We start from the raw sequence: 26,213 nt of genomic DNA, 5'->3' as shown, positions 1-26,213 counted from the left end.
TTTTCTGTCATCTTCACATTTTTCTTCTTCTTCTTTCTCACTTCTTGAACCTCTTTCTTTCCACTACAGCTCTGTGCTATTGCTCTCTGCGGCCAAAACGCGAACGCGGCTTCGTCACTGGCGAATCTCACATTCCGAGCTACCGATTAGAACCGTTCGCTGAGTCGCGTCACCGAGTCCGATCTTCCAGCATGTTGGACGGCCTGCTCGGTCGAGGATTCGCCGCGAAATGGTTCAACGCTGCGATTTCTCTGCTACTTTACTTTTTGATAGCTATTAACTGATTCGGCTTGAGAATGTAATTATTGATATTTGTGTTATGCTTTGCTTTTTTTCTTTTTGGTGTAGCAAATCGTTGATGAAATTGACGAAGAATCGGATCGACTTGATAAGGAGGAAGAGAAAGGCAACGGAGAAGTTTCTGAAGAAGGACATCGCTGATCTGCTGGCGAATGGTTTGGATGACCGTGCTTATGGAAGGGTAATTGCTTTTTAGTTTTTATGTTCATTTCTTTTTTATTTGGTTTGTTGTTGTGAATTGTGATGTAATGTAACACCGGAACCGATATTTTAGATCATTGCACTGCTTTTGAATCTCTTTGCCTAAAGAGCATACAAGATTCTGCTAATAGTAAAAAAGGTTAGTGGTGGATCCTGAAAACAAACGGAATATAGCAAAAATTAAAAGAACAAAATCCTTTAACATCACTAGCAAATTTTTATTTAGATAATCCACACACAATATTATTTACTTTTTCTTACTTTTATATAGAAAAATATCACCATTGTCAAATAATTGAGCTAGAATAAACTATAATAGGAGATAAATTCATTGTCATGAATGGAGATTTTATTTTATTGGGTAAGAATTAAATAAATGTATAATTAAAAATTTAGGAATAAATTATGGAAATACATTGTGTGAATCAATTATTAATTTAATATTGTGTCAAAATTCAAATGTATGAAATGTTAATGTCAATTTATAAGTGTAGAAAGTTTTGGTATGAACAACTGGATATCGTAGGATTGACTAAATTTAAGCAATAATATTTGGGAGGAAAATAAAAATGACAATATATAAGATACATGATATGCAGAAAGCCACGAGATGTATTGAGAAAGATGGTATATTGAGATAAATCCTTATTCTCAATAATCAAGAATGAAGAATTAAATTTAATATGGGAGTTGATAATTAAGTTAATAAATTATAAGAGTATTTTGGAAAATTAAAAAATTATACATATAATTTTTAGAGGAATTTTTGTTTGGTGTGTGGGGGGAGTTGTTGGAATCTGCCCGTCGAAGGTGCTCAATGGATTCTGATAATGTTTCGGCAGCATAATGGAGACTTTGTTAGAATAGAACTTGAGTGAGATGGCTTACGAGAACTGTTTTTCAACTGTGTGCTTGTTTTCTTTTTTTGTTTAAAGTGTTAGAATGATGAATTCCTATCTACTATCTACTTATTGTTTAATTGAAAGGGACTTTAGGACTTACAAAGTGTTTTGCTTGTGTCCATGATTATTGTCATTGCAACATAATATTTTTGCTCAATTTATGTTTTATCCTTCTTGTGGGGTGGTTATACAGGCTGAAGGACTCTTTGTTGAGTTGAGTTTGTCGTCTTGTTATGATTTTGTTGATCAATCTTGTGACTTTGTGTTGAAACACCTCCCAGTGCTGCAGAAGCTGAGGTATGAATCGATTTTAATGATTTATGCTTTAGATATTGATGTGACTTTTTTTTTCTTTTTTCTTATTTTTTTCATTTGAACCATGTTGATAATTGATAAAGACAATTTGCTAGGCTTTATGTGTCTGTTATTATGACTTCTTTTTGGTGGTTATTTGAAAGAAACAATCAACCAAGACTGTATCTTTCTCAAGTTTCACTGTCCTGTGATTTCCCATTCAAAATCACTATATATTACTTAGAAGATATTAAAATAAACCTTAAGATCATTTCTATGTATCTGATGATGTAGAAACTTTCTTACAAAATCTTCCACTTTGTTGTTCAGTGTTCACTTTACTTTTCAATATTAAAATCAAATGAAAGTTCTGAGGTTTTGTTTGGAGATTATTCATTTTGGTTCAAGACAGACAGTCCTAGTTGGTTATCTTCTTTCTTTTGATGTTGTCATAAATTGTCTTTCCTCCTTGCATGCAAAACGAAAACAATTGTTGAAATGCAATACTTTTAGAGGGAAATATTTCCTTCTCTTGCGCTATGACATAATTTGTGAAATAAAACAGGATTAATGTTCATCTGTACAACTCTATTCTTACATGGGTGTGCATGTATATAGGCTTTAAGTGTTCGGCATGTATATAGGCATTAAGTGTTCGGCATGTAGTCCTTCTACATGATGCAGTGCACTGCTGAACATAGGCTCTGACCTATGAAGCTCCGACTCCAACCCTGACACCGACATCGCGACACAGCTAATTTCTAAAACATAAGAGACGGGGATACGACATATATATATATATATATATATATATATATATATATATATATATATATATATATATATAATAAGCATCAAAAAATTATATTAAGTAACACCATTATCATTTAAAAGAAAATTTCACAAGGCAAAAACTTTGTCTCTTTAAAAAATAATCTAAAAACAAACTTGTTAATATATTTAATAAAGAGTCTCACCTAAAATGGTACCAAGATAAATCATCATAATTGAAAAGATAAATAAAAAACTGTTAATCCTAATCTATCTAAGTTTTTCCTCTTCCTTCTTGATCATCATCATTGAAAAACACAACTTCTAATTCTGGTTTATCAAGGGATAAATTAGCAACTTCAAGGATTCCATTCTCATCAAGTGATCCAAACTGCAATATCCCACATTTTAGTTTCTTCTTGATGATATTGCGGGAAATTTCTTGAAAGAAGACGAAGATTACTATGAACAAATATTAGATCCTTTGTCCGATGAGGTGTCATCTTGTTTCTTTTGATTGAATGAATGAAAGAGTAAGTACTCCAGTTTCTTTCACAGCATGATGATGATCAAGGTTGCCCTAGTAACTTAAGAGCAATCTTTTGAAGTGTTGGTGCATGAGCACCATCAACTAGCCACCAAGACTTTTCCTCAATCAGACCTCTAATACCTTTTGAAGCATTTCAATCTTTCACGAATAAGTTCTTCATCTTGGTGTGGAGGAATTCTATTTGAATCTTCACTTACGAACCTATGAAAGATAAAGAAAAAATTATAAAAATTGGAAAGTAAAGAAAAGGTTTCAAAGGTGCAAACCTTACAAAGTTACAATGCACCTAGTCATAACCAAAACAGTAAGTCAGAGGTCAGCAACCATAAACGCAACAAACAACAAGTCAAAGTCAGCAACTGTGAATGCTACGAAGGTCATAAGCTGAATGAACAGCGGCAACAACAAACTCAAACCAGTAACGAATAGACATGAATTAGGGAACCAATGAAGACGTACGTGAATGAAAGAGTGACACGACTAACGTGAAGAGGAATCATTGTCATTCTAATTTGATTTAATCTAAATTCTAATATGTTATTATAATTTAAAATATAATGTTTTATCTTTAAGATTTAAAAAAAATAGGAAGCGTAAACAATGTGAAGAGGAAGCGTGAAGAGGAAATAATAAAAAATCTAATCTATTATTATAATTTAAAATCTAATCTTTTATCTTTTAAGATTTAAAAAAATATGATTTTGAAAAAAAAAAAATAACAAAAGCCGCGTCTTGTATGTTGGCTTCCCGTGTCCAGTGTCCGACACATATCCGGTGTGTGTCCGCGCGTGTTCATGTCATTGGCGTGTCAGAAATGAGGACACCACTGTTTAGGGCCATGTCGGTGACAAATGTTGACCTTTTTATTGATCCTTTACTTGAAATTTCAATACTCAAGGTTATATTATTGAATTTATCTATCTAAACTTTGTATATGATAATATCCAATAATAATAATATGGCCAAGAAATATTCATATCATGGGCAACACAAATTTTATTAAAAGATTGTTATGTTTTGTAATAATTATTATGAGCTGGTTATCAGATTATTGGCCAAAGTAATTTTTTCCTGTATTCTTTTAATAAGAGTGGGAGCACTAGGAATCTTGTTCTCCAGTAGTTTCTGTTCCTGTTGTTGATATGAATATGAATTGTTTGGACCCATGCAGCGTCTAAATATTCTTAAGTTCATGGGACCATTTCATATTTTCCCTCATGTCTTTTGCAGTGGATGCCCTGAGGAAGTCAGGGAGGCTATATCATCTCTGATGTTTGCCGCTGCAAGATTTTCTGATCTACCAGAGTTACGTGACCTTCGTCAAATATTTCAGGATAGATATGGAAGTTCTCTAGAATGTTATGTCAATCAAGAGGTCACTCTTCACACCCTTTTCTATTTCATGAGAATTTTACATATTTATGACTTACACTTGAACTGACTTATTAAATATGCCAATTATCAGTTTGCTACGAATTTGAATTCAAAGTCTTCTACGTTGGAGAAGAAGGTTCACCTGATGCAGGACATTGCTTCAGAGTTTGCAATAAAATGGGATTCCAAAGCTTTTGAACTAAGGATGTCAAAATGCTCTGTTTTTGCACAGGTGCTGTCTTCAGCCCTTTGTTCTCAAATGGATCATTTTTGCTATTATCTTAGAAAAATACTTTCCTCTACATTTTTTTTTCCAGTTGGGAAATCATTTTGAGAATATACGTGAATTTTATTAATTGCTTGCATATGTCTGTATGTATCTTATATATATATATATGTGTGTGCGCACGTGCTCATGCAGGACCGCAATAATTTTAAGTCTAACCACACGAGTGATCATGATATACCATTACAAGGCAAGGATGCTACCCCAAAAGGAGTCAAGTTTGAGAGAAGTCATGACCATCCTAATGACAGGCACAAATTTCAGAATGGCAAGGAGGCTGTTGTCTCAAAGGGAGACGAAAATCATCTCTGTTCCAAATCCAACCCTCCAATCCCTGAAAATGGATTCAAGCCACTAAGCAGTTACGATGAAGTAAATCTGAAAAGGGATAGCCATGGCAATCCGTTACCTGGAAGAGAAGAACTTTCTAAGGTGAGTGATAGAGGCTATTGGAAGGAGGGTAGTATGCTAAAACCAATTGGATCTTCTTCCAAGGATACAAGAGAGGAACAATTTGAAGGTGGTTCCAATCTGCATGATAGTTGGGGGAATGCCAGGCGTGTAAAAGAAAGCCAGGACACTGCTACTGCTAGGAAGTCTCCTGGTCCTGCCGGATCTCGTTCAAAGAACAATGTGAATGAGTCATATGTTGTTAATCACGGTGGCCTACCTGATGTTGATTACTTGGAGAGAAAAAATCCAAAGGATGAAACTTTTAGAGTAAAGCCCTTCTACAATAATGCGAATCCACCTGCTTATACAAGAGAGGAACAATTTGAAGGTGGTTTCAATCAGCATGATAGTTGGGGGAATGCCAGACGTGTAAAAGAAAGCCAGGACACTGCAACCTCTAGGAAGTCTCCTGGTCATGCAGGATCTCATTCAAAGAACAATGTGAACAAGCCATTTGCTGTTAATCATGGTGGCCTACCTGACGTTGATAACTCTGAGAGAAGAACTCAAAAGGATGAAACTCCTAGGGCAAAGCCCTTCTACAATAATGCCATGATCCCACCTCCTTATGTAAAACCTCATTCTAAACTGAAGAACAACAAGCATGAAAACAATTCAGTATATTCAAATATTGACAGTGATGGGATCCGTACATACCCTTTGGTACATGAAAAGCCTGATGCTGCTCCTACAATGGACAGGATCCAACCAGGTTTGGATGATTCTGAACGGGATTTGCAGGCCACTAGACATGCAAGACTGAGTAAACATGGTCATGAAAAAGCACTCTCTGTTCAGGAAGATGCTACAGAAGCCGTTGTATTAAAACAAAAGTCTACAAGACGGAAGCACTCAAAATCAAGATCTACTCAAGATGATGCCAGTAATGAAGATGCTGAAGTTGTGAGAAAACCAAGGAGTAGGAGACGAGATGAACAAAAACGTGGCCTGCAAATTTTGTTTGATGATGAGCGGCACAAAAACGATGAAGAGGAAAGGGTAATAGATAGATTACTGATCCATTATAGCAAAAAACCATCCATAAATGTTCCTGAAAAAACAAGAAGAAAGTATAGAAGTCGCCTTGTACATCAGATGGATAACTCAACCAGAGATGGACCTGATGAGACACCAGAGATGGTTACTCGTCCACCAAGATCAGTTTCACTTCCCCGTGAACAAACAGAAGCTGTGGAAGTTAAAAAAGTATATGCTCGTGCTGCTTCATTTCAGCCTGAGAGGTTGAAGGAAGCTCGGCATGTACATCCCAAGTTACCTGACTGTGATGATTTAGCTGCTAGGATTGCGGCCTTGAGAGGAACATAAGTGATAGAATCACGATGAATAAGTACTCGTCTACCAGCATGATTGCAGTGATTATGGTCATCATGCTTTAATCTCACGTACGGTTGGTATTGTTGAGGAATGCAGTGTAGTGCTTTAATTTCCAAGTGTCGAATACGCCATAGCTATATTATTCGTCAGCCATGGCCGTTCCTGTGTTGTCATCATATTTTCTAATGATGGTTTTACGCAAAATTCATAGTGTTTTCAAATGTTATGATTGTAAAAGTGTTTTCTGTCGAGTAAACGTGGTTTTGTGCCACAGTTAGTCGACCATATACATTGTAGTACCACACCTCCAAACATGAATTTCGTTGAGGTTACACTATTACAATATTGTCGTTTTTTAAAAAAAAGTAAAATTGATTGTGAAATGATCAATGTGGTGGAAGTAAAGGTGTATCTTGTCTTTAAGGGTGTGTTTGATAAGAGAGAAAGACATAGAGTGAAGAAAAATAAAAAAGAGAGAAAAATAGGGTGAATAGAAATAAATAAGAAATACAATGAAGCTTAAAAGTGTTTGTTTTGAGAGAAATAGAAAAGAAAATACTCTCCCTCTTCCAATTTGTATTTTCTCTTCTCACCTCTTTCCATTTCCACGGTAATTTGGTAGCACTATTTAAGAAATATTGTATTAGGATGTTTCAATAAATTTTTTGGAAGTGGAGTTTGCCAAATGCCAACTTATTCCAACCAGCAAGTGTTGATGGAGTTGGTTGTAAATTTTGTTAAGGCAGAGTTGGATTGTAATTTTGATGGCCTATCATTAACTAAAGAGCTGTTTTTTTTTTTTCTTAAACACATTTACTTATAAATTTATCTACATCTAATATATCTAGTAGTCTAGAGAAATTACATTTTTAACCTCACTTTATTTGTTGACGTGTGTCAATTTTTTTGGTTTTATGGTCTTTTTGGTTTAAAATGGTAAATTTGAAGCACATAAGGCTCAAGTAGGCTTGCTTGCAATCGTCATTCTTCTCTCCCTCAATCCTAAGCTTTCATTTTCTCTTTTCATCATCTCTCTTTGTTGGTTGGTGTTGTATTTTGGATTTCTGGTAGGGTTTCATGGTTTAAATCTATGTAAATGAGTAATTTTGTTTGGGGGATGGAAGTCAACTTGCCCTTTTCTAGTTCTCCCCCAAAAAACAGATTTTCATCATTTTTTGACTCCGTTTTTAAAGAACTAAAAAAAATGAAACAATTTCAATTTTTCACTTTTCGAGTTCTAAAAGTTTTAAGTGAAAAATTAAAAATGTTTCTAACTATCTTAATAGAAAAAACAAAAAGGATTAGCAAAAGTATTATCAAAAGTATTCTTAAAAGTATTCTAAGCCTAACGAAAATAAAACAATTTTTCAAATTGCTATTTATTAAATTTAAATTCAAAAAGATAGATGAATTGAGCGAAAACAAAAAAGATTCAACAATTTATAAGAATAATCCAATGATTTTTGAAACAACCATTTCAATTTAATCGATAAATTCAGTAAATTGTTCATTGAATTCTAGGATCTCTGAAACAAAATAAATTGTTTCGTTGTTGCTTTTTGAGTTTACGATCTCACGTTAGCTGTTGCTCTTTGAGTTTAGGATTTTCATTTTATTCTTTACAACATCAACACCGAAGAGTCGAGTAGAAATGATATTATTCTACTATCCATTTCTTTTTTCCTTAATCATTTTCTTGGTTTTGTTCTTTTTCAGTGAGAGCGCTTATCCATAAACCCCAAAGAGTCCAGTATTGACCTCTAAAATGGTATTATTCTGTTACCCAATTCTTTATTTTTCTTTCCTTAGTTATTTTCTTGGTTTTGTTTGTTCAGTGAAAGCGCTTCTTCATAGAGAGATACAAAGGTATTCTTTACACATCAACATCAGTAGAAACGGTATTATTCTGCTTCCCGTTCTTTTTTTCGAGACATTAGAGGGAGAGAAGAGAATATAGACAGGTAAAGTAAGATAGTTCTAACTTTTTTTGGGAAAAATGTAAATTATATTAAATCCAAAATGATACAATAATAAACAGGGCATACCCCGCAGCTTGAGAAAATCAAAAGCCTCCCTAATACAAGAAGGCCTATATCAAGATGATAAAACAAATGCAACAGGTGCGTTTGTCTATACATAAGAAACTTAATCTTGCTAATAACCTCTATCACAGAAAATTGATAATCTTCAAAAATCAGTTTGTTCCTAGACAGCCAGATGCAGTAGACTGTAATTGCTATAGCCAGACAACGTAATTTTCCTTGAACATGTGGATCTGCTTCTAATTAAAGAGTCAGTAATATGCTGTAAAGAAGGTAAGATAGTTCTAACTTGATAGCAAAACAATATAAAACTGAATATGAACTGGGATTGAGTATTGATTCATGGGTGACATTGATGTTTTGATGTGTTCAATTTTTTGAAGGATATTTTTTCCGAATCCACTTGGCTGTAGAAAATTGGTTTATTTCTTCCTATTTTTATCATTCTTCCATTTTTGAATGAGTCAACACGTGCATACCTCCCTAATGAGCTAAGACATATGTTATTGCAACAACTGAAAACTTGATTACCCTTCCTTTATTGTCATGCTACTGTTAAGTGTTTATTTTTTGCTCTTGACTTTGTATCTGTGCCTATTGTTTAATCTTTTTGACCCTCTTGGCTAACAACTTAATTGTGCTTGCTGTTGTGATGTTATGATTTAGATTTGCTTTTTATTTTTCAAATTTTTCAACCATTTTAAAAAATGCATTATTATCCATATTTCTTCTAATTTACTTCTCCTATTCTAGATCTTTTGTAATAATTGGTGATATATTTTTTGTTATATTTTTAAATAGAAAGAGGACTTGCATTCCAAACAAGATAAAAGATATGAATGGATCTAAAGAAACCCTGAAACTTGTTATCAGAATAACTGATCTTTGGTTTGTGGGAACACGGGACAAGTCTGAGCAAGCAGAGATGATTATAGTAGATTCCAATGTATCATACTTATTTTACATTTTTTTTTTAGTTTTGTTCTTTAGTAAATTATTTTTTCACTGACCATTTGTTACATGTTTTGCCATGAGCAGGGTGACCAAATTCATGTGATTTGTAAGCGAGACCAACTCAAGTCTTGGAAGCCAATTTTGAAAGAGAATTGTACTTATATGATGCACAATTTTAAAGTGATAAAGAATGACGGTCAATACAGAATTTGTGCACACCCGTGTAAATTGATCCATACTGGAGTGACTATTATTAGAGAAATTGATTTGGTTAATGTGCCTTTAAAAACACATAGTTTATTAAATTTGCCGATGTCATTAGCGATAACTTTGAGTGCGGTTTGTTGGTTGGTGAGTGCAGTTATTCTTTAGTCCCTCATTTTTAAATCTTTGTTGCAAACATAAAAGCCATCTTTTTATAACATGTTTTTTTTTATGGTTGATTAGACATTATTGGTGTAGTTGATGAGGCGGTCTTCCAACAAATTTCATCAAAGAATACGAGGGTTGTTTTTAAACTAAAGGACTTGAGGTTGTATCATTTAGTTTATTCTTACATTTGAAATTGTGGTTTCTATATGCTACACTCCACTCACAATGTATGTATGTTTCCAAACTACATAATACATGGTTGAGTAATATATTTTTATGAGTAATTTAAACTTACGTTCATCTTGGATTATCTAATTTTGCTCTTGATGTCATTTGTTTATAAGAGTGAACAATTGGTGTCCTACACTAGGAAGATTATTGTCTGCAATTCTTAGAGTACTTAAATGAGTGTAATAGTGAAGGACCAATAATTATTCTGCTGACCCATGTTATAATTAAAGAATCACAAGGTATTATGTTATGTGCAATTATTACATTATTCTGTTGTTTAAATGTCAACTTATGTTTCTCTTTTTCCATTCGTAGGGTTGTACCCAACAACAATAAGTAACTCATTACAAGCTTCAAAATTACTAATAAACCAACCAATGCCCAAAATTGAAGAATTCAAACAAAGGTTTTTAGTTTTATGATTGGGTTGGTTTGATTATGTTTGTTTTTGCCTTTAATATGAATTCTTATTTTGTAGAGTTACCAAATTAAAAATCGAGGTCCACCCAGTTCTCACGTCTCACATTAAAGCAAGTTCACAACTTTCCGGTTATAGCCAATTTTAGATTTTTTTTACACAGCTGAGGCAAAGAGTCTTTATGAGATAAACAAAATCTCATAGGTATTGAGATTATTTATGTTTTGCATTATTTTGTCAAAAAAAAAATCTTACTTATCAATCCAATTACTCTTTTCTTTTGTCCAGGAAATTGTTTGTGTAACCGTGGGTACCATTGGTATAATTGTCATGGAAAATCATTCATGGTGTTATGCAACTTGCATCACAAGAAAATTGATATAGAAAATACTCCATGCGCATGCGACAAATATAATCAACAAGTTGTTGTTAAGGTGATTGATAGACTTTTTTTTTACTTTACATTGTTTTTATGTGCATGTTAATTTTTACCTATTCTTTTTGTTGTCAGTTATAGGTTTGAGGTCATGGTTTACCATAAGGAAGAATGCACAATTTTTTTTGCTCTGGAACCCTGAATGCACAGGCCTAATTGGTCAGTCAGCTAACGAAGAAGTTAATAGGTTAAAGATAACAGTAAGTTACTACATAATGGAAGCTACAACTAAATTTTATTTTTTTCGATTTTTTTTCATGATGGATAAATTTAACTATTAACCTATCTTATATGCTCTATGAAAGGATGGTGATGTTGTTTTGAATGCTTCTCCAGACACACTCGATAAAATCCTGCGTTATACATTTGCATTTAAAGTCAAGGTTCAGCCAAAGTTCTGGAATTCTGTTGTTTTAAAATACTCATTTGACTCAGATTTGATAAACACCATAGTAGACTTACTGTTGAGGTACTATTTTGTGGAAATTTTTACAGTGTAAATTCAAGCTATAATTTATAACATGTTTAATCGATATTTTAATACTCATTGTCATACATAAATATTATAGTTATATTCATTTAATCTTTTTTGTTCTCAATATGTTTCTGTATATGATGTGGGCACCTTGCAAGGTTCATTTGTTCTTATCCCAAAAAGTTTCAACTCCATACTCTATGCATGCAAATGGTTATCCAGTCGTCTGTAGAAGGGGGAATGGTATAACAATTCCAAAAAATGGGGTTATAATTGATAACATTATGCCTTACCATCCAAAATTACAGAGAGAAAATACCTAACACATATCAATGTTGAATGGTGTAACCAAAGCATTGCAACCCACCCACCTTGATGAGATAAATGAATATCTAGACTACATGTATGCTTAATTTGTAACGTATAATTTTTATCAAATTACATTTCCACCTTCACGACAACATGTTGTTTTTTTTTTTACCAAGACCATGAAGAGATTGATGATGTACTATCTAAGTCAAGCATCTCCGATTCACAAAGTTCACTTCTTGGATCTAAGTTTGTCTATGTTGGAAAAAAAGATACTGGAAACCTAGGAAAAAAGAACACACTATAGGCATGCTAATATGGGTTTCACCAAATGCAGGAGAATTATTCTACTTAGGATGATGCTTCCTGTGCAAAGGCCCAACCTTAGAAGGACAGTTGCTAATGTCTAATATCCTACATATAGAGAAGCAAGCTTGGCCATGGGGTTTTTACGAGATGATAAAGAATTTGTGGAAGCCATAAAAGAAGAGAAGGACTGAGGCATAGGACATTATCTAAGAAATTTGATGGTTTTAACGGGTACTAACCTGAAGAAGTTTGGCAACAAACTTGGACTACACTAATTACAGTATATAAAGAAATGAATTATACACTTGACCTCTACCACCAATGTAGTTTTTAAAGAGGTTTTCAAAAACCTGTCAAGGTGTACATGATATCTCTAACCATTTTTCCTTAAGCATGATCATGTATTCACTACTAATTTAGTTACATTGGAGTTTTTTTTTATATACCTGTTGTTGGACAATGGCAAACTAAAGCCACAATTGTTTCATTGTGATGTCCCACATCGGAAATATAATATTCCTTTTCTTTATTTCCAAATTTCCTAACTGACTCTAATCAGTTTTGATAGTTATTTTTTTAACAAATATTTCCTTTTTTTTTTAATGCTCTTGATTAGCTATAAACCAAATAGCATAACCTCCACTTTATTAGCAATTCTCTAACGGTCAATTTGTTAAATGTGTAGCTAATAATTATGATTTGTGGACAGGAAAAGAAAAAGACGTTTTTCATTGTTTTGCTATTAAAAGAGGACTGTCATAGTCTTGCACGGTCTTGCACAGGCAGAAAATAATTTTCAATTCTTTTCTTATTATCTACTTCTAAAATTCTGGGCAATTGTTCTGTGATTTCCATAGCCTAAGGCCACGAGTGCACGTGTTCATAGGCTCGTTGTGTTAACCTTGGGGAGCAGTCGGCAAACTAGATTGCATCAAGGTCTAGCCGAATTTTGCTTTCAAGGCAGTGATTTTTCACGGCACAACAAACCTCAAATCTGTGTTATATTTTTCTGTTTTGTACTTATGACTTCAAGTTTTTTTTCCAACAATTTGAAAGCAAAATAGGTTTATTATTTCCTTGCATCAAGTACTAAACAAAAATGGCTGGAAGTCTATCAAAAATCATTCCGGATATGTCAGAAAATAAAACCTCTAGACGACTCAAATTATAGGAGATGGTCTCAAAAACTGTTGATTTTGTTTGAAGCCTTAGAGGTTGATTATGTGCTATTTGAAGATCCTCCCGCTGATGTCAACGCTTCTGAATCATCTACTCCTGAAACTCCTGCTACCCCTGTCGTCACACCGCTTCCTGCAGAAACCAAGAAAGCTGACGAAGAAGCAAAGAAGAAATATGAAAAGGACAACAAAACTGCTAGAGGTCATCTGCTAACTCACATGGCAGATAATCTGTTTGATCTTTTCATTAATCAAAAGTTTGCGAAAACAATATGGGACACTTTGCTGAAACGTTACGGCGATGACGATGCTGGAAGAAAGAAATATGTGGCTAATGTGCTTGTAGAAAAATTTCCACCTTCGTGGAGTGACTATCGCAACCAACTGAAACACAAGAAGAGGGACTTGTCACTTCAAGAATTAATAAATCATATGAAGACAGAGGAGGCCAACCGACTTAAAGATAAGCATGTTTTACAAATTCAGTTAATGCTAATGTTGTTGAGTTTGCTGATCAACACAGGTCAAAAGGAAAAGAAAAACGATTTCAGAAAAAAGGACAAAAGAAAACACACACTAATATCAACAAAGAGCTTTTTCACCAGATTGAGGATGCTGATGACGGAGAATGTGTTTTCATGGGAAATTCAGCTACAGCTGGAGTGCTTGGTAAAGGAAAGATTCTCCTTAAACTTACTTCTGGAAAAACATTATCTTTGAGTGATGTTTTGTATGTTCCCTCTCTGCATAGGAACCTAATTTCTGGTAGTTGTCTAAATAAAGCTGGATTAAAATTGGTTTTTGAAGCTGACAAAGTAGTAATAACTAAAAATGGGAACTTTGTGTGGAAGGGATATTTAGCTGATGGTTTATTTGTATTGAACACCATTCCTAACACATCTAATGCTATATCATCTGTTGGTTCTGTTTACATTGTTGAGTATGTTAATTTGTGGCATGGTAGACTAGGACATGCGAATGTGAATTCTATCAAGAAGCTTAGAAATATGAATCTAATTAATGTGCTAGATATAAATAACTTTTCTAAGTGTCCTATATGTGTGGAAGCTAAGTATGCAAAGAAGCCTTTTAAACCTGTCAAAAATAGAACTACGGAACTGCTTGAATTAATTCACACAGATTTGGCTGACTTCAAAAACACAGTAAGTAGAGGAGGTAAAGCATATTTTATTACTTTTATAGATGATTTTTCTAGATATGCCAAAGTTTATCTTCTAAGGACAAAAGATGAGGCTGAAGAAATGTTTTAAAATATAAGACAGAAGTTGAAAACCAATTAGATCGTAAAATTAAAAGACTTAGGTCTGATAGGGGTGGTGAATATGGAACTATTTTTCTTAAGAATTTTTGTGAAAAGAATGGGATTATCCATGAAACTAGTGCCCCTTATACTCCTCAACAAAATGGCATAGTGGAAAGAAAAAATAGAACACTTAAAGAAATGATGAACGCTATGTTATTAAGTTCTGGTATGTCTATCCAAATGTGGGGGGAAACCATTTTGTCGGCCTGTTATATACTAAATAGAGTTCCCCATAAACGACTAGATAAAACTCCCTATGAATTATGGAAAGGATTTGCGCCAAATTTAATTTTTTTTTAAAAGTATGGGGATGTCTTGCTAAGGTAGCTTTACCAGATCTCAAGAGGACTAATGTAGGTACCAAAACTTTTGATTGTGTGTTTATTGGATATGCTCAAAATAGTGCTGCTTATAGGTTCTTGCGTTTGAATGATAATTCTATTTGTGAATCTAGAAATGCATAATCTTTTTGAACAAGAATTTCCTTTAACAAAACATGTTAATGAATTGATTTCTTCTTGTAATACTACTTCAGTGCCTTTACATTTGCGTACTTCTTCCTCTGTAACAAATGAACAAGTCAATGAACCTAGAAGAAGTAAAAGGAAGAGAATAGAAAGTAGTTTTGGACCAGATTTTGTTACTGCCTTCGTGGTTGAAAACAATGATGTCGATAAAATAAATGATGTTTTTGTATCTACTTTTCTCATTGAGGAAGATCCTAAAACTTATAATGAGGCTGTAACTTCCTTTGATGCCAACTTTTGGAAAGAGGTAATTAATAGTGAATTAGATTCTATCATGTCTAATCATACTTGGGATTTAGTTCACTTACCTAAGGGAAGTAAACCAATTAGATGCAAATGGATTTTTAGAAAGAAATTAAGAACTGATGGAACCATTGATAAATTTAAGGCTAGATTAGTAGTTGTTGGTTACACACAAAAGAAAGAAATTGACTATTTTGATACATATTCTCCTGTTACTAAAATTTCCACAATTCGTTCTCTTGTTGCTTTGGCTGCTATTCATGGACTTATAGTGCATCAAATGGATGTAAAGACAGCTTTTCTTAATGGTGACTTGAGAGAGGAAATTTATGTGGAACAACCTGAGGGCTATGTGATTCAAGGTCAAGAGAACAAAGTGTGTAAGTTGAGAAAATCATTATATGGCCTTAAACAGGCTCCCAAACAATGGTATGAAAAATTTGACCAAACTTTGGTAAGTGATGGTTATATTGTGAAATCATCTGACACTTGTGTTTACTCTAAATTGTTTGGACAAGAATGTGTGATAATATGTTTATATGTTGATGACATGTTATTTTTCGGTACTAATGTGACTCTAGTGGAAAAGACCAAATTATTCTTATCTTCTCATTTTGATATGAAAGATCTAGGAGAAGCTGATGTGATTCTTGGAGTTAAAATGAGAAAAAGTGATAATGGTTTTTCCTTGTGTCAGTCACATTATATTGAAAAGATACTTAAAAAAAATTTAACTGTTATGAATTACCTGTGAGAACTCCCTATGATCCTAGCATACATCTTAAGAAAAACAATGGTTCTAGTGTTTCACAAACTGAATATGCTAAAATCTTAGGGAGTGTTATGTTTCTCATGAATTGTACTAAACCTGACATAGCATATGTTGTGAGTAGACTAAGCAGATATACTCACAATCCAGGTAATGAACATTGGACTGCACTTCGTAGCTTACTCAGGTATCTTAAAGGTACTGTGGATTGGTGTTTGCATTTTTATAAATTTCCTGCTGTGTTAGAAGGATTTTGTGATGCAAATTGGGTTACTGATAATGATGAAGTAAGTTCCACTAGTGGATATGTTTTTACTTTAGGTGGAGGTGCCATATCATGGAAGTCTTCCAAGCAAACTTGTATAGCACGTTCAACTATGGAATCAGAATTTATTGCTCTTGATTTAGCAGGTCAAGAAGCTGAATGGTTGAGAAACTTGTTGGCAGATGTGCCATTGTGGGGGAAACGGTCTATACCAGTTTCTCTTCATTGTGACTCTGAAGCAGCTATTGGAATTGCTAAGAACAGTGTTTATAATGGAAAAAGGAAACACATACGCATTAGACACAGTTCAGTCAAAGAATTGTTAAAAAATGGTGTGATTTCATTACAGTTTGTTAGATCAGAGAACAACTTGGCAGATCCGTTCACTAAAGGTCTAACAAAGAAAGTTGTACTTGAATCGTCGAGGGGGATGGGGCTTAAGCCTTTGTGTTGAGGAAAGTATGGTGGATACCATCAATGGTCAAACGAAACCATATGATTACTCTATTGTATTACATTTCTCATCTCTATGACATGTGGTAATACATTGTGGATAGGTTGAACTTTCAGTTCTTAATGAGTGCATAGCCTTAATTATTAGGTGGTCCATATGAATTGGACTTGATGGACTCACCGCTTGTTATTTTGAAAGATGAGAATTTTTTGCTCTTAATGAATCCATAGCCTCTTTGGTGGTGCTTTTGAGACGCACTTGATGGATTCAACTTCGTGAGAGTGAAGGTGGGCCGCCTTCTATGAAAGAATTAGGCTTTCTTTCTAGAGCTCTCATTAGTATCCAAGGTGTGCGCATGGCCATTAAAAGCGCTGGTTTGTAATATCGCGGAAATCACAAATATTAGAGAAATACATGTGTTGTAAGGGTCTCAATTGAAAACTTGGTAGTTCAAGAGTAATTCACTACCTAGACACAATTGTTGCCTTACTTCACTATGTATCAATTCAATCATTATGATATTGATACTTAAATGTTACTCTCTCTTTTGCCCAGAAATTGGTTTTTTTTTTTAACTCCAGCTTTACCATTGGTGGGGGATTGTTGGACAATGGCAAACTGAAGCCACAATTGTTTCATTGTGATGTCCCACATCGGAAATATAATATTCCTTTTCTTTATTCCCAAATTTCCTAACTGACTTTAATCAGTTTTGATAGTTATTCTTTTAACAAATATTTCCTTTTTTTTTAATGCTCTTGATTAGCTATAAACCAAATAGCATAACCTCCACTTTATTAGCAATTCTTTAACGGTCAATTTGTTAAATGTGTAGCTAATAATTATGATTTGTGGACAGGAAAAGAAAAAGACGTTTTTCATTGTTTTGCTATTAAAAGAGGACTGTCATAGTCTTGCACGGTCTTGCACAGGCAGAAAATAATTTTCAATTCTTTTCTTATTATCTACTTCTAAAATTCTGGGCAATTGTTCTGTGATTTCCATAGCCTAAGGCCACGAGTGCACGTGTTCATAGGCTCGTTGTGTTAACCTTGGGGAGCAGTCGACAAACTAGATTACATCAAGGTCTAGCCGAATTTTGCTTTCAAGGCAGTGATTTTTCACGGCACAACAAACCTCAAATCTGTGTTATATTTTTCTGTTTTGTACTTCTGACTTCTAGTTTTTTCAAAACCTGTCTGACCTATATGCAGCTACATCTCAAATGATGTTATACTATAATTCTTACTAGAAGCCCCTCTACTTTCCTATCCTAGGATAAGTACATTTTTCCCCTTATTTTTAATCTTACACTCTTATACATTGCCTTGTACATTCTTATACAAGTCATGAAAAATCTGTTTTTAACATGTTTAGAGATTCAAGGATTGGTATATTCATTTACGGACGAAGCAAGGTTGACTCTCCACACCCATTGGAATTGCTCCCATTGATCCAAAGGTTTAAGAAATATGTTGGATGGTTGACTAACCATCCAATAATAGTATTGACTTAATCTATGCAATCCATTATTTTCTTTTATAATTGGATATTTTGGCTGGATTTTTATGCGTGAATTAGAAAGTTATGGATAAATAGATCCAATTGTATGGAATACTGATTATCCAACCAAGAAAAATATTCAATCAAACAATGTAATCAACTACACAAATCGTTACAATAGAATCATTTATTTTGCTTAACAATTAGATTAAAAATTAATTCATAGCACAAATAGAAAGATCCCTAATAGATTAGAGAAGAGAGATGGAAAGCATACATATAGATAGGAGTGTGGGAGAGTGTTAATATTATGAAGAAACTTGACAAAGCTTATGATACAAAATAAGCTATGGATACAATAATTTAAGTAGTATAAGAAACTTTATACGAAAATTTATTTAAAAGTTTGATTTCTTATCAAAGATTTTGTATTATTAATCAATTAATAACTACCTTTTTTAAGGAATTAACTACCATCTTCCTAACTAGAATTGGTGTTTTAATTAATTGTTAGATTAGATTAAACTTCAATGACAAACATTGCACTTCCATGAATGGATAAAATATTTGTTAATGAGACTAACAATTGACATGCGTGGAAAAAAATTACATAAACTCTCTTGAATGTTGTGAGAAGATAACTCATGACAGTTATGTGATATTATTATTATTTTTTTCATATTTGTCACTTTTTATTTTATTTGTTAAATTTTTGGTATCATTAATCGATCATAATTTTTTTCGTATATAATTTGTGCACATCTTATTCATTAATTAAATTATAGTTGAATAACATAAAATTATCAAAGTTTATAAGCTATTTTTATTTATTTTTTAAATAAATAAATTATTGGTCCAATTATATACTTCAGTTATCCTATATTGTTGACGCGTTCCTCAGCTAAGGACAAAATGAGAATTTGAGAAAAAAAAAAAAACAAAAGACTCATTTTTATTCATCACAAAAATAATTTAAAAAATATAAATAACTTTTTATACTAAACAAAAAAAATAACGGAATGAAACAGAGCAACCCGTGCATAGTGTATTCTTAAAATGTAAGGGTAGGATAGCCCATCATAGTGTCTTTTTCTCACATTTCTCGACGAAAGGAAAAAATCGATTCTCTGGAACAAAATAAACAGCAAGATAAATTGGTTTACAGTTTTTTGATACAAGCAGTAATTCTTTTAGTATTAATTTTTTTAAAAAAAACTAATTTCACTCAAATTTAGCCAAACAAATCTTAACCCAATATATAAATGGAAAGCTAGAATATGGACTTTTTCTTTTGGAGTAACTTAAAAGATCTTGATAGTTCGTCAAATATAATATTTGTAGCAGGCAAATTTTATTTATATTTTATTGTTAAAATTATTTTATTTACAAAAAAAATTGGTTTATCAAATATACATTAACATCTTTTAATTTTAAATATTTTATTAACACTTTTTATTTTTCTTTATCTATTTTTTCATCACATTGTATATTCTTTCATACTTCTACTTTTATCTTTTTTTTTTTATGTGTCACTAAGTGCAAGATAGGATTGTGGGTGTCCATTATACATTTTGCACTATTAAATTGACCATTGTCAGATCTTGCAAGTTGTGCAAGTTCAGACTTGAGAAACAAAAAGCCTTTACCCTTCCGTAGAAAATCATGATCCCTTTCCAAGATTCCCTTTCAGCACCACTTCTTGCCAGAGGGTAGGTAAAGTAAAGTACCATTTCCCGCCACAAAAGCCCTTCCTTCACCTTCAGTTCCCGCCACATATATGTTCCACAAGAAGAGAAAAGAGAGGCAAGTAAATCACCAAACTTCAAAAAAAGAAGATGAAGGGCACATCAAAATTCATCATGGGAGCAACCTTGGTAATGGTGGTAAGCCTTGCCATTGTTCTTGGCCTCATACTAGTTCTACTAGCTGAACTCTATTGTTCTCTCTTACTCCGCCGCCGCCAGCTGAGAAGAAAAACCAACACCATTCCCATCTCCACCACTCAAACCACCACAACCATATCAAATCATGCTTCTTCCCCTTCACACACCCCACAACACTCTCCTTCTCCTCCTCCCTTTTGCAATGATTTTTACTCACAGGGGGTCCTCCAAGCCCCTAGAAGCTTCCTTTTCCCATGCAAAGATGAACCAAATGCAACCCCACGTGGCATTGGACTTGTTTCTGCTGTCTCATCATCTCCTTCGTTAGCATCATTCTTGGCAAGAGCTCCACCTCATTCTCTTCTTCAGCAACAAAACACACTTCAAGTTAGTGCTAGTGGCATTAATGAAATTCCATGTGCTGATTATAATAACAAGTCTTGTGGTGGTGGTGTGGAGCACCTTGTGTACATTTCCAACCCCATTTATGAGAACGAAGAGGGGAAAGCAAGCGGGGCAAATGATACCCCGTTTGAGACACCACACACTTCACCCTCTCGTTTAGAAAGAAGTGGTTCTTCTGGGGAAGATGATGATCATGCTGGTGCTCAAGGATCACCACCACCACCACCTTCAGTTACACCTCCTCTCACCCCTATGAAGAAGCTCCCTGCAGCAGAAGGTTCTTCTGTTTCTCTTAGAGATGCCACTTCCTTGGGTACTTCAGGAAGTGATTCTCATAGCATCAATGGTCCATCTTCTTCTTCTTCCTTGGATACCCCTTGTACTTCTCCTTCGTGGTGATTTTTTCTTTGTCAACGGCCAAGTAAGAGAAAATTATTGGATGATCTCCGGGGCTAATGTAATGAAATTAGAGAAATGTTAGCCACACATTTTCTAATACATTATTTTTTATCGGATGAAATTTATTAGAAATCATAATTTTTTTTATAGGTTGCATTTGTTTTATGACTCTTTCTCCTTATCGGAAATAATTTCTAACCAACATAGAGTGTGTGTTACAGAATTTATTATTAGCACTTGCCATGAATTATTATAAGAAAAAACTTAGGTACAGGACCATATAGTTGATGTACATGTTATTCTCCAATTAGAACAAAAAAAATTACCTTGATAATACGCAATGACATTTAATGAAATTTGTTAGTATTATGCCAATTATCAAGATAAAACTCTAATTCTAAATTTAGAGAACAAAACCAATAATACCTAACTGGATCTAAGTTTTGTTTATTGTATGATCCGAAACTACCAAGTTTTTATGGTCTAGTCAATTTTCACATGATACAATTAAGGTTTTTTAGCTTACCAAGAAGAGTTAATAAAACTAAATTATGTGCATCATAATGAATTAGGATCATGAAATAATTTTTCCTTGAATTTATGTGTCTAGAGTTTTAGTTAATTTTCAAGTGATACTAATGCCAAAAACATAGACGTGGTGATTTCGGTTCATCCATTAAATTTCTGCTTACTTACAATGAGAAATATTTTGTTCTTTTGTTTTCCTTGGATGTGTTTTCACTGTTTTGTTATGTGGCAGGGTTGTGAATAATATTGTTAGTGCTCATGACCAGTAACGTAAGATCTAGCCACTTGTCTTGGCAGAAAAGGAAAGACAAAAAATGCTACGAGTACTTTCTATTTTTCAGGCGTGGCCATACCTATTATAACCATGTCATTCTCATGACAACTCTACTTTTTATATACCTATCTTCGCGATCTTACCGTTTTTACATTAGGGAAATGCGTAGTCTATGTTTCTATTTGCTTCACTTTTGTATGGTTTTTATAGGAAGTTGCTGCTATTCTAGTAACAGTAGCAGACAAGCTCTTGATTTTCCCATTTTATTTATATAATTTTGGGATTGGGAGATTGTGCAAGTGAATTTTGAAGGATAACTTGCTAAAAAGTTTTTTGTTACCATATGAATCCAATTAATTAAAATCTTATATCTCAGTTTTTGAGGGTCCTGGTGTCACGATTCCAATCTAGAAGTGCGTTCAAGACTAAAAACAAACAAATAACACCACTGCCACTGCAAGCGAAGTCTTGTGTTAGTAGTCCCAAGTTCACTTCGATAAGGACAACTCTTGTTCTGCCGAAACACGAGATTCTGAAATTTTGCACTTATTGTATAATTGTATTGTTTGGTCAAGTGTGTATATAGAAAAGGATAATTCATTTCACCAAGAAAATCCAAGAATAAGGTAAGATGAGTAATGTGACCGAAAAGTATAAAAATAATAGACTTAGTTGCGTGTTTGATTTTAGGTTTTGAAAATTAATTTTGAGTCTAAAATTTATCTTACATATATTTTTACATGTTCAATAAGAATTCAAAATTTATTATGAATCCATAATTAATAATGGATTGAAATAATTTGAGTAATTTTTGTGTTAGATAAAAAAATTTGTACTAAATTTTACCTCTAGCATAATTTTATAATAAAAACATTTAAACATAAATTACATGAAAATTAATTTTATCAACATCCATTCAAACAGAAACTTAAAATGTTTGTGAGAAATTATGTGTAACATTACTGAAAGATTAAAGAAAGAAATACAAGCATCCGGAGCTCTCATCGATGGTTTATACTTAAAGAAGTTTTTCAAGTAAGCAGTTTTTATTTATTTATTTAGGGTTACGGGCATCTTTCACAAAAAAAAATAACCTTAAGTTAGAAATATTCATGATATGTTGGTGTCAAGTCTAGAAAAGAGTTTTTCTTTCCTACATATAACACTCTAAATCAAGATTATTAAAAAATAATTAGACATGTACCACGTTAACTAACATAGGCTAAGTCTTAAGAAAATGCCTATGTAATGTAAACAAGATTTACAAAATAGAACAAACTCGCGCTTACCAATAACTGATTCACAACTTGATCTTTACAATATTCTTCTCAATTTCTTTTTTTAAAAAAAGGACTCTAATACCATCCCAGAATGAATAAAGCTACATGCTTTTGATTTGCGAGTTTTCAGAAAACCTCTTCCCATTTACCAAGTTCCCTACCGTTGTATGAGTACCCAATAAGAAAATGCACCAGTTGTATTAAGTTACATGCAACGAAGGGGATTTTCAACAAAAATATTATACGGGTTTCCACGTTGTGAAACCCACTAATACCAGCTCATCACAGAATCATTGCTAGATCAAATCATCAATCCGTTGTTAGGAATTATGTAAGCAACAAATTAAATTAAGCATTCCTCAAATTCACACATAAATACAATGAATCAAAAGATAATGATTTTTTAAACTGAACTGATTTTTTAGAAGAAAGGAGGGCAATATTTTATAAAACCAATTCGGTTAATAGAATTGTTACTACAAAACTGAATCTAAACAGAATTGATTTTCACTTGAATATTTTTTTATTTGAAAAAACAATTTGAAAACCAATTCGAAACTAATCGGACTCTTATAATCAATTTAAAACTAGTTAAGGATCAATTCGGTTCAAAACAAGTTGTTTGAAACCAGTTTGATTCTGAATCAGATGTCAAACCGTTCAACTATTTGAATATAAAATCAAACCGGTTAAGACAGTTTGAAATCACTTCAATTCGATTTTTACACACCCTTAATCATTAATCATAAGGTCATCAAATCAGAACTAAAGAAAAAATGGCACAATATTAGTGAAATTTAATTTATCATCTGCACGTTTGGATCGACGTCAAAGTGAAAGCTACTATTCTCGTCTTTCCTTCAATTTGAGTGATTTTAGTTTGAGATGTGCATGTATAAAGTGGATCCAAACACACTATAATGGTTATACTTAAAAATCAGAGCAGCGACCATTGCGTTCCCAATCACCATACCTAGTGGGCTCGGGCCCCTTGGGTCCACCAATCTCACCGGTTTCTTTGTTAATACTGTCACCATCTCCGTCATCTTCTTTGGGCTCATATCTTTGTTTGTTCTCATCATGGAGAGATTCTTGAGGTGGTGTCTGTGTTTGTTCCCTGACAGGGTTTTCATGTTGTGGCTGAGTTGAAGAAGAGCAGAGGAGCCGTGTCACTGCGTTGGAAACGGATTTGGTGTGGCGGAGAGCAGTGTTGACTACACAGGACAGCGAGCGAGGGAAAGAGGTGGTCATTGTTGTTTGTTAATGATGTAAGGCAGATGATAAGAAATAAGAAAACTCGTATCAGAACGAACAAAACCCTGAAAATATGGTAAACAGGAATAATTAATAAGAGTACCACAAATTCTTGATGTCTCAGGCTGTGAAAAATTAACAAAATCACCATATGAATCATTTTTTTCTTTTTTGAAGACAAAGGATATGTGCTTTGGTTGAAGATCATTTTTCAACCCGTTCGGCAGCAAGTGTAACACCACATATAAACTATTTTATCCTAAAAGTTTTCACTTTTTATCCCGTAAATTTTCACTTCAACCATACTAAACTCTCTAACTTATGTGTGAACAAGGAAACTCAAAGAATTACAAGATTTAAATTATGGCAGACTATTCCACTGCTAATTCCAAGGGAAGAACCGTATTATTCGTCACCTTTTAGTACAGATTTTTATGCAAAATAAAGCCTAGAACTATTGCCTCATGAGGTAGGTATTTATAACATCATAGGAGGCAATAGACCATATCCTACCCCTGCTGGGTAGGTCTAGCCTTTTCTTGCAATCTGAATCCATTAGTGAGAGGAGGTTGTGAATTTGAAAACTAGGTAGGAATTCTAATAGTTAAAAGCAACGAGAAAATACAATTTCCTACTCCCTCTGTCTTTTATTTATAAGATTATTTTCAAAAAATATGTTCGTCTTTTTTTATAAGATTTTTTTTTAATTTTTAGATATATTAGTTATTTTTTTATATATTTTTACTTAATTATTCTCTTTTCCAACATTAAAAAAAAAGTGGATAAAAAGAGAATAAAAAAATAATTTTAGAATAATAGTATAAATAATTGACATGTAATAACTATTTTTCTTTAGAGGCATGAATTAAAAGTCTTGTAATTAGGGACGAAACAAGTATTTGTATATATCAATAGATACCTGTAACTGTAAGGTGCAAAATTTTACAAGACTTCTGAGTGCTCATTGCTCAAACACATTTTCCATGGACACATAAATCAAAGACCGTTGTGTTAACAATATTTCCCCTGCTCCCATTGGATCTCAGGATAACACAAATTGATAATGTTCCCCAGCACCTGTTGGTTACACAAGATAACAACGCATGGATTGGAGATCTCCAATGTTGATTCTCATAAGAGAAGTTCTAGCAACATATTCTTCTAACACACACTTTATTATAGATTGAAAATTATTGAAAACTACAAAATCAGGAAAAAAAAACTCATTAAATAACAAGTGAAACCTACAAAAAATTATGATTTTCAATAAATCTGGAGCATGGTCATACATTTTGCCTCATGCTGCCTTAGACACATGGTCTGTTTTGTGATTGAGAAGCATATATAGGAGTCATCTCAAACAATTTGCACGTATAAATGTTTTACAGATTCCTTCCTTTCACCTTGGCTAGACCATGACCATAACCCACCCCAAACCTATTACCTATACCTAAATAAAAAAATTAAAAAACACTCTTCTAATCCAACAAAGTTCCAGCATTCCTAAGCCATCCGTGTAAGTGAAAAAACACAGAATTCTACTCTACTCATACAGTCTTCAACAAGCAACAATAGAAGTACAAATAAAACCCTATCCAACTATTTTCCTCATTGTAGCATTTTCACAAACACCTTATGGGAGGAAACACACAGACACAGTCATTCTATTTTCCAATTTTGATTAGAAAAAAGCCCTAAAATGAAATGGTAACAACAACGGAGTAGGTTGGCGGGTTAGAAGCCTTACCTGAAATGGTTTCAAGCTTGTCTGTGGATTTGATTCTTGTTGCTGCGCGTTTGGCTCATGAAAGAGGAAAATAGAGTGAGGATTGGGTATTAAGGCAGTGCTTGTTTTTTCTTAAGTTAAGGCCACCGATAGAACTTTCGGTGCTTAAACCACGAATTTGCTGTCAAG

At 33.4% G+C, this 26,213-nt stretch overlaps 3 protein-coding genes across 4 annotated transcripts; 2 read left to right on the top strand and 1 right to left on the bottom strand.

Annotated features, from left to right (window-relative positions):
- LOC114368864 lies at positions 1-6,849 on the top strand. Its single transcript, XM_028326139.1, has 6 exons — positions 1-232; positions 349-481; positions 1,597-1,700; positions 4,249-4,393; positions 4,484-4,624; positions 4,814-6,849. The coding sequence occupies exons 1-6, from the start codon at positions 192-194 to the stop codon at positions 6,455-6,457; spliced, it is 2,208 nt and encodes a 735-aa protein (XP_028181940.1). The 5' UTR covers positions 1-191; the 3' UTR covers positions 6,458-6,849.
- Positions 6,850-19,889: 13,040 nt separating this feature from the next.
- Positions 19,890-22,103, top strand: LOC114367421. Its single transcript, XM_028324600.1, has 2 exons — positions 19,890-20,984; positions 21,723-22,103. Exon 1 carries the CDS (start codon positions 20,111-20,113, stop codon positions 20,960-20,962), a length of 852 nt encoding a protein of 283 aa, XP_028180401.1. The 5' UTR covers positions 19,890-20,110; the 3' UTR covers positions 20,963-20,984; positions 21,723-22,103.
- A 1,587-nt stretch (positions 22,104-23,690) lies between these two features.
- On the bottom strand, positions 23,691-26,213 carry LOC114425872 (succinate dehydrogenase assembly factor 4, mitochondrial-like). Of its 2 annotated transcripts, XR_003669307.1 has the most exons (3): positions 26,046-26,213; positions 25,218-25,375; positions 23,691-24,363 (listed from the first exon to the last, which is right to left on the bottom strand). XR_003669307.1 is itself a non-coding variant. In XM_028392837.1 (2 exons), the coding sequence occupies exon 2, from the start codon at positions 24,293-24,295 to the stop codon at positions 23,975-23,977; it is 321 nt and encodes a 106-aa protein (XP_028248638.1). In that variant the 5' UTR covers positions 24,296-24,363; positions 26,046-26,200; the 3' UTR covers positions 23,691-23,974. The 2 variants fall into 2 exon arrangements, 1 of the variants encoding a protein (XP_028248638.1); XM_028392837.1 differs by lacking the exon at positions 25,218-25,375 and having other exon boundaries at positions 26,046-26,200.

The sequence above is a fragment of the Glycine soja genome, chromosome 9, assembly GCF_004193775.1.
Source record: "Glycine soja cultivar W05 chromosome 9, ASM419377v2, whole genome shotgun sequence".
In the NCBI taxonomy this organism is placed as follows: Eukaryota; Viridiplantae; Streptophyta; class Magnoliopsida; order Fabales; family Fabaceae; genus Glycine; species Glycine soja.
The sequence above is the reverse complement of the archived record's forward strand: the minus strand, read 5'-3'. Positions and strand labels throughout refer to the sequence as shown.

Excerpts from the sequence above, each read along its gene's own strand:
- LOC114367421 (XM_028324600.1), top strand. The coding sequence starts at position 20,111 with ATGAAGGGCACATCAAAATTCATCATGGGAGCAACCTTGGTAATGGTG.
- LOC114425872 (XM_028392837.1), bottom strand. The coding sequence starts at position 24,295 with ATGACCACCTCTTTCCCTCGCTCGCTGTCCTGTGTAGTCAACACTGCT.
- LOC114368864 (XM_028326139.1), top strand. The coding sequence starts at position 192 with ATGTTGGACGGCCTGCTCGGTCGAGGATTCGCCGCGAAATG. Across the intron at positions 1,701-4,248 it reads CCAGTGCTGCAGAAGCTGAG|TGGATGCCCTGAGGAAGTCA; the intron begins GTATGAATCGAT and ends TGTCTTTTGCAG. Across the intron at positions 4,625-4,813 it reads AATGCTCTGTTTTTGCACAG|GACCGCAATAATTTTAAGTC; the intron begins GTGCTGTCTTCA and ends GTGCTCATGCAG.